General features: G+C 44.4%; 3 protein-coding genes across 3 annotated transcripts in view; 1 reads left to right on the forward strand and 2 right to left on the reverse strand.

Moving 5' to 3' along the window:
• Positions 1–1,771, reverse strand: part of XRCC1 (DNA repair protein XRCC1) — a 100,255-nt gene extending 98,484 nt beyond the window's left edge. The window contains exons 1-2 of the mRNA XM_065447608.1: positions 1,643–1,771; positions 1,294–1,491 (exon numbers count right to left, since the gene is read on the reverse strand). Of these exons, the coding sequence (XP_065303680.1) occupies positions 1,294–1,491; positions 1,643–1,693 (249 nt within the window). The 5' untranslated portion in view covers positions 1,694–1,771. The remainder of the gene's footprint in view (positions 1–1,293; positions 1,492–1,642) is intronic.
• A 174-nt stretch (positions 1,772–1,945) lies between these two features.
• LOC135914655 (ribosomal RNA-processing protein 7 homolog A) lies at positions 1,946–2,914 on the forward strand. The gene has a single exon (XM_065447586.1). The coding sequence runs from the start codon at positions 1,982–1,984 to the stop codon at positions 2,783–2,785; it is 804 nt and encodes a 267-aa protein (XP_065303658.1). The 5' UTR covers positions 1,946–1,981; the 3' UTR covers positions 2,786–2,914.
• A 3,986-nt stretch (positions 2,915–6,900) lies between these two features.
• Positions 6,901–8,348, reverse strand: LOC135914674 (ribosome biogenesis protein WDR12 homolog). The gene has a single exon (XM_065447610.1). It carries the CDS (start codon positions 8,244–8,246, stop codon positions 6,975–6,977), a length of 1,272 nt encoding a protein of 423 aa, XP_065303682.1. The 5' UTR covers positions 8,247–8,348; the 3' UTR covers positions 6,901–6,974.
• Between the last annotated feature and the right edge of the window lie 6 nt (positions 8,349–8,354).

The raw sequence follows: 8,354 nt of genomic DNA on the forward strand, positions 1-8,354 counted from the left end.
CTTCAGCATTTCTTAAAGCACTAAATGTACAAATATGCCGCAAAAATGTTCTCTATAGAAAATGCAATGAAGGACAACTGCAGTGTCGCAGTCAATAAATATAACAGGCATGTGTGTCATTAGTGAGCTTCAGTTTATTTGTAAGTGTATTGCCTTCTGCAGGATACCGTGTTACAGGAGAGCGGCCACGTTTGTGGCACCACCTGGTTGCTATTGCAGTTCAAGCCTCTCGTAACCCATATATTCCGAGAAGGTTGCTACAACTACAGACAATATAAAGCTCCATTTTAATTCGTGGTGCACAAATGTTTACAAGACCACTAAAAACAAGTTGTTACAGTTACAGTGGTCAAATGCCTGCTCCATTTCAACATTTTTTAAGTAACTTAAAGCTCGGCAATGTTTTAAGAGTAGCGCAAGAGCTAACACAGAATGAAAAGAAGACACAGAACGACCGGACAAAGCGTTGGTCGTCCTTTCAATTCATGTTAGCTCTAGAGCTACCCCTAAAACATGAATTGGTACTAACTCACCTAGTTTACTATTCTCCTCTGGAATATAATAGAATGCAGTAATAGTGGCCTCTACAACGTGGTCTATACATCCAAAATTTAGGCTTACTCTATTGTTTTTCTAGAAACAATGCACTTTCACATCAAAACTTTTTATACATAGGGAAACGGGGAGTACACTACAACAGCAAAGATGACACCTGTGGCATTCCTGCTTAACCAGTGCATTCTTTGCTGAACCTGCAGACACAAGTTCCTTATATATACACGCACTGCGTCACAGCTGCTGACACAGACCAAACAGGAAATTTTGAAAGTGAAAGGATCCAGCATTTCAGCCGAGAATAATTTTTTGGGAATTATGGAGTTACTCAGCTGGGTAACTTCGTCTGTATGCACCTATTACAATGCCCCTACATCTGTGACTCAAGGAGAATAAGCGTGAAAGGAAGCTGACAGAGTTGAGAAAATGTTGTGGGGTGCCCTATATATTCACTTGGCATCAAGAGACACAAGCCGACCTCAGGCAAACGCAGCCGCTTAACGTTAACAGAGTATGCAACAGGTGGGAATATAAGTAAGTATAGAAAAACATGGTCACACCAGTTTTCCAATGCCCAAATTTTCTTCTCTGTTTGTTTCATCTTACGAATTCTCACGAATATGGTGAGCTGCAATGTTAATAACAAGATCGCAATACTTTGTACTAAATGTTGGTTACTGAACAAAAATTTCGCCAGCCTTGAAGCCACAGAAATTAGTAACACCTTCGTCAGCGTACATGAAAATCCTGCGCAGGGTCTGAAGACCTAGAGACGAGGACTTCTATGAACGCGGAGCTTTCGTTTCCGATATCGATGGAAGAGATTACGGACGCTTTCTCCAGCTGCAAAATCACAGAGGCTTGTTTTTCTCCTGGTGTAGCGCATTTCCACTTCCTGTACGTTTCCGGCTTTAGAAGGTTTTCCGCTTTGTGCACCTGTCAAGATTGGAGGAAAGAATAAGCATGCGTAGCGGTGAGTGTCACGCACTGACAAGCAGGTACCAATTAATGCACAAGGCTAATGCTACTAGACTGTGTTCCCGTTATTGAAAGGGTAACATTCAGTACGTAGCTAGGAACGCAATACCTTGTCCTCGCTACTGAACGAGACGATATGCTGTATCTTTAAAACAGGCATGGCAGAACCGAGCCGAGTTCCCGCGTAACACGTGCGCCGTCTTTGAGCCGCGGGCAACGATGTTTACAAACACACCTGCTAATTCAGCCATTGATTCTATGCAAACACATTTCAGAAGACTACTACTTATACACCTTTATTAATCTTAATAAAATAACATTTCGCGCATTCGTTACTTTTGAATTTCTTTTTTAGCTTATGATACCAGTGTCGCGCTACGTAGCTACGCATCTGTGCACGCTCTACGGTTGTGCTGCACGGCTTTCACTGCTAACGGACAGAGGCATCATGGCCGCCTCCAACAAAGATGCATTTCGCAAGATGCCAGTGAAATTTTCGAACGACAGCCGTTCGGCTCATGTCATGCTTTTCAAGGAACACAGTGTCCGCGAAAAGAGCGAACACAAGCCATCGGGGAGGACGCTGTTTGTCGTGAACGTGCCTCCGTACTGCGACGAAAACAGCTTGAAGCGTGTCTTCGGTGACAGCGGGAAAGTGGCTAAAGTGTGGTTACAGAAATCTCCTTCCTCTGGCAAGCCCGCGGAAAACACATCTTCGGTCTTTCCCAGCGTGCCTCCAGTGACCGGCTTCAAAGTCGCGTATGTAGTGTTCCACAAGGAGGCGTCCATACGGCGAGCTCTAGCCTTGTCTGTATCTGAACCACGTGTGCTGTTCCACGAAGACTGCGACAACGCTGTTGGTATGGCTAAATGGTGCGCCGAGTACAAGTCGACGTTTATGGATGCCGAAGAAGTGCAGAAGGAAGTCGACACGTACATGGCAGACTACGACGCGCGTCTGGAAGAGGAAAAGCAGCGAGCGAAAGCCATGGACGGCGTTCCCGACGATGAGGGTTGGATCACGGTCACTAAGTACGGCAAGCGACCGGTCATTCCGCGTACCGACGCCGTGAACCAAAAGATATCCAATGCAGAGACGAAAAAGCGCTCTCAAAAGGAACTGGTCAATTTTTACTCATTCCAGATTCGCGAATCAAAAATGGAAAGGATCGCCCAGCTTCGGAAAAAGTTCGAAGAGGATAAGCGGAAAATTTCGCTTATGAAAGCATCCAGACGTTTTAAACCCGTCTAGTCTTCGTGAACTGTACTGACAGTGTATGCCAACGTGTCCATAAGTACAGCAGCTGCCGCGAATCATGACAGTGTGCCTTGAGAATGTGCATGTTTCTGCATGTAAAATAAAGTGTAATCTGACGTTTTATGCATGCCTTCACACTCCATGTATCATGACTAAATTTATATTTGTTTGATCCCTAAAATTATTAAATTGCAAGTTGCTACACTACGAGACAATTATAGCACATTACTTTCCATTGGAAAGAGCTGATACTGGACAACCATAGACACATAACTATCACTATTTGCAGATTCTGAAGTTCATTATGTTAAAGTGTTTTATACCCGTGTCACACGGGCGTTTGGAAGGCCTTCCAACCGATAGTCAGTTGACTCAAAGGTCAAGTTCGAGCTGCCACACGGACCGTTTCGAAGGCCGCCGAGTCAATAGTCTATCGAGTCAACGGAGCACCTTACAACTCTATCGAAATCTCGATGGCCTTTGAGCAACGGAAGCGGAAACAGCGCGAACATGCCTTCTCGTTCACATTGTGCTCGTACTCACGGTAGAAAGAACAAATCAAACCAAATGCTCTTAAAATACTATATATGAGTGTTATTCATTATTCAATAAACTGTTTTTGCCACTTAACATGTGCGAACACACACCAGAACGGCAGCCTCATCGAGCGGCGCAAACGTTGCCGCAGTTTCGCTACTCAACAACTTAAAAACTAAACATATATGTATGGCAATGTATAAACAAATTTTTTTTAAATGTATAAACAAACATAAAAGAAATTATAGTGCTTTTAAATGGTTTTAATCTTGTTTAACTTTTCGTGACATGAAAACGAAAATAAAGATCCGCAGCACCACACAATTTTGCGAGAAACGCCTGAACCACTCAACGGCCTTTCAAAAGTGCCGTGTAGCAGCGTGACAACTCCTTTGAGTCGATAGAGTTGTGGCGCTTGAAAGGCCGTTGACTGGAAGGCCTTCCAAATGTGCCCGTGTGACACAGGTATTAGACACTCAGGGGGCCCAGTGGCTGAGGCGTTGTGCTGTTAAGCACGATGTCATAGGTTTGATATGTAGCTGCGTTTCATTGAGGGTGGAAGGCGGAAAAAGCAGGCTGGTGAACAAGCAATTGGCAACTATGGCATCAATTCTAGGGATGCTAGAGGAGAGATGCTGGTAGAATTCGCAGAAAAGAATAAGCTGCTAATAATGAACACCTTCAGGAAGCGCAGAAACAGAAAGTGTACCTGTAAAAGCCCTAATGGTGAAACAAGAAATGAAATAGATTTTATACTTTCTGCCGATCCCAGCATAGTGCAGGATGTTCAAGTAATAGGTAGGGTAAAATGTAGTGATCAAAGGTTAGTGAGGGCCAGGATCCACCTCAATTTAAACGGAGAAAGAGTAAAATTGGTCAAGAAAAAACAGGTTAACTTAGAGGCAGTAAGGGTAAAAGCAGACAAATTTAGGCTCGTACTTGCTAACAAATATGCAGCCTTAGAACACAGAGATGATGATGATGACGTAGAGGTAATTAATGGAACCGTAACGAGACTAGCTTCAGAGGCAGCAGTTGAAGTGGGAGGCAAGGCAACCAGTAGGCAAGCTCTCCCAAGTAACAAAGGAGCTAATAAAAAAACATCAAAGAATGAAAGTGTCCAACTCATCAGACAGCTGGATAACTGGAAGTGGAACTGTCAAAACTGATCAACAAGGCGAAAATAATGTACATTCGAAATTATAATGTGAGAAACACTGAACAAGCCGTAAAAAATGGACGCAGCCTGAAATCGGTGAGAAGGAAACTTGGCATAGGACAAACCAAGATGTATGCACTGAAAGATAAGCAGAGTAATATCATCAGTAATCTCGAAGGTATAGTAATAGCAGCAGCAGCAGAATTCTATTCTGACCTGTAGAATACCCAGATGAGTCAGAATGCCTCCATTTGGAGCAGTAATAAACAGGATACAGAAACTCCTACTATAGCTAGCGATGAGGTCAGAAAGGCATTGCAAGACATGAAACGGGGGAAAGCAGCAGGAAAAGATGGAATAACAGTCGATTTAATAAAAGATGAAGAAGATATAATGCTTGAAAAACTGGCAGTTCTCTATACAAAGTGTCTATCGACTTCAAGGGTCCCAGAAAACTGGAAGAATGCAAACATTATACTAATCCACAAAACAGGAGACGTTAAACAATTGAAAAATTATAGGCCCATTAGCTTATTCCCAGTATTACATAAAATATTCACCAAGGTAATTTCGAACACTGGACTTTAGTCAACCAAGGAAACAGGCTGGCTTCTGGAAGGGATACTGTACAATGTATGACATCCATGCCATTAATCAGATAATTGAGAAATCCGCCGAGTACAATCAGCCTGTCTATATGGCTTTCATAGATAACGAAAAGGCATTTGATTCAGTAGAGATACCAGCAGCCATAGTGGCATTACGTAATCAAGGAGTACAGGATGCTTACATAAATATCTGGGAAATTATCTACAGAGATTCCACAGCTACCTTAATTCTCCACAAGAGATGTAGGAAGATACCTATAAAGAAAGGGGTCAGACAAGGAGACACAATCTCTCCGATGCTATTCACTGCATGCTTGGAAGAAGTATTCAAGCTATTAAAGTGGGAATTAAGGCTTAGGAGTAAGGATTAACGGCGAATATCTCAACAACCTTCCCTTTGCAAATGACATTGTCCTGTTCAGCAACACTGCAGACAAGTTACAACAAATGATTGAGGACCTTAACAGAGAGAGTGTAAGAGTGGGGCTGAAGATTAATATGTAGAAGACAAAGATAATGATGAATAGATTGGCAAGGGAACAAGAGTTCAGGATCGCCAGTCAGCCCCTAGAGTCTGTGAAGGAGTATGTTTACCTAGGTCAATTAATCACAGGGAACCCTGATCATGAGAAGGAAATTCCTAGAAGAATAAAAATGGGTTGGAGCGCATACGGCAGACATTGTCAGCTCCTGACTGGAGGCTTACCATTATCATTGAAAAGGAACGTGTACAATCAGTGCATTTTACTGGTGCTGACATATGGAGCAGAAACTTGGTGACTGACAAAGAAGCTTGAGAACAAGTTTAGGACTACGATGTAACGAAGAGCACTAGACATAACATTAAGAGACAGAAAGAGAGCAGTTTGGATCAGAGAACAAACGGGTATAGTCAATATTCTAATTGACATTAAAAGAAGCAAATGGAGCTTGGCAGGTAACTTGCCGCAGATGGGAAACGATCCCACAACCTTCACATGTGGGATCGTTCCCCACCTGCGGCAAGTTATTTTTTCATCCACTTTCATTTTCATTAAGTTATCGTTTCTTTATTTCATTTATTAGGCACAAGTAATTTCCCCTATGTTGTCCTTGGTGTCAGTGTTTGTTGGCCTGTTATGATATGACTAATAAAAATCGGGCCCCTCGGTTAACTCCCTTTCTTCTCGTTTAGTATTATGCTAATGTTACAAAGGGGAAGCCCTGTGCAGTTTTTGGTTTGAAGAACTTTGATATTCATTCACTCTACAGCTAGACGATGGTGCACAGATGTCATAGCCTTGGATGATCGCTTATAGGGAGACCTTTAACTTTGTATCACTAACACCAAACACAATAGCATCTACAAGTGACAGCATTCTTGTAGCACAGTGCCAAAAATATTCTTGCTCACTGATGTTGATGTTGCCAGCGCTAGTCACGTGACATCTCATTAAGGTATCCCTAGAAGTGAATGCCCAAGAATACTGCCACATATCAGAAGGGTGTTGCAACTGCTCTTGGGAGTGTCTGACCTTCCTGGAAAAAACAACAAATCACAACTTGCCTGTGGATAACTCAACTCTTTTTTACAATCTGCCCTCTGTAGCAATATAAGTGCAACATAAGAATATGAAATGCTGCAGGTAGCACATGTCACACTATCATAAATCAATTTCATGCTTTAATGTAACCATCTTCCACATCGTAGCATGAACTTTCTAAAAGACATTTCATGGCTATGCAGACTGGCTGAAATAATAAAACAAAATGCACATGAGACAAGATGACTGCACGCAAGAGAAACAATGAGTGACACAGAAAAATATATATCAAATATGCCATTTTATCCACAAATGCTGCAGTGAGAGTCTCGAATGACAATATAAACTTAAAATGGCTACTTGAATTCAAATATCTTCATGTGGCAGTCCGCACCTCCACTGATCATGTATTTCTGGAGCGACCAGTCTACAGCAAGCACCTTGTCCTCGTGACCCGTCATGTCATACAGCGGAGCCCTGGGGCTGCGCACGTCCCAGTGCTTCATGAACCCGTCATACGATCCAGAAACAAAGTGGTGAGCCGAGTCTGGGGCCCAGTGTACCGACGACACCCAGCCCAAGTGTGAAGAATAGGTGCACGTTACCATGGCTCCTTCCTTCAGCCTGACATCCCAGAGACGAATGTGTCTATCTGTATGGGCAGAAATGATCTGATTAGTCAGCCTCGAATAGGAAATATCTAGAAACGCCTTGGAGCCGACCAGCTGCGTCTTCATGCCGCCCAAGTCGACGTCCCAAAGCCGCAGGGTGTGATCCATCGAGCACGTCGCCACCTCTTTGTCGTCGGTCCACTGTACGCCCGTGATGGCTTCATGGTGACCGGACAGTGTCAGCACGGGAACCCTCGTCTTCGCCTTGCCGTCTACAGTCTTCTGCTTCTTTCTGCTGCCTTCAGAGTCGTCGTGCGCTTGGTCGTATTGCGTAGTGCTGGGGTCCGCGCTCCACACCTTGAGCATCTGATCGAAGGAGCCGGTCGCGAAGTTGCTTTTATCAAAGCTAACGTCCACGCATTCAACGCTCCTTGCGTGCCCCCGACATATCTGAACCGATTCGATGGCGTTCGTATCCTTGTTCCACTGCCACAACATCGCCGTCTCGTCGAGAGACGCACTGACGAAGGTGCACAGGGGTTCCCCTACGGAGACCCATTTCACCGACTTGATTGGGCCCACGTGTCCCGGTATGAGGAGCTTGCGCGAACCACTGTGATCCCAAATGTGCAGGCTGTTGTCGTAGCATCCGGACAGGATACCGGCGTCCGACGTGTGCACGGCGCTGACCCAGTCGTCATGAACGAGAGTATCAACGGGCAGCGGCGGAGGACACTTCTCGACGTACTCGACGAGAACTACGTTTTCCTGCTGTATTTTGTGTGCTTCCAGATGTTCCTGTATGGTCTCCCGCAGCAACTCTCCCTCAATCAAGAAATCAAAAGTTGGTTCCTCATCGTTCTCGGCGTCGCCCGACGACTCCCGCAGAAGCGTGTTGATCAGAGAAGACAACTGTTCCGGAGTTGTACTGCCGGATATAGAAAACGGAGTGTCAGGCACTGCGTAACGTTCATCCTTGGTGAAAAATTTTGCCTGGATTTGAGCGTTTTCATCCATCTTTGAGCGCGACACCGGCGACACTAGCCAAAATATAAATCCTCCCGCACACGATACGCGCACGCTTTGCGTCTGATGGCGATGGCAGTGATGAATCTGCGACCACTG

Source organism: Dermacentor albipictus, chromosome 4 (genome assembly GCF_038994185.2).
Source record: "Dermacentor albipictus isolate Rhodes 1998 colony chromosome 4, USDA_Dalb.pri_finalv2, whole genome shotgun sequence".
NCBI lineage: Eukaryota > Metazoa > Arthropoda > Arachnida > Ixodida > Ixodidae > Dermacentor > Dermacentor albipictus.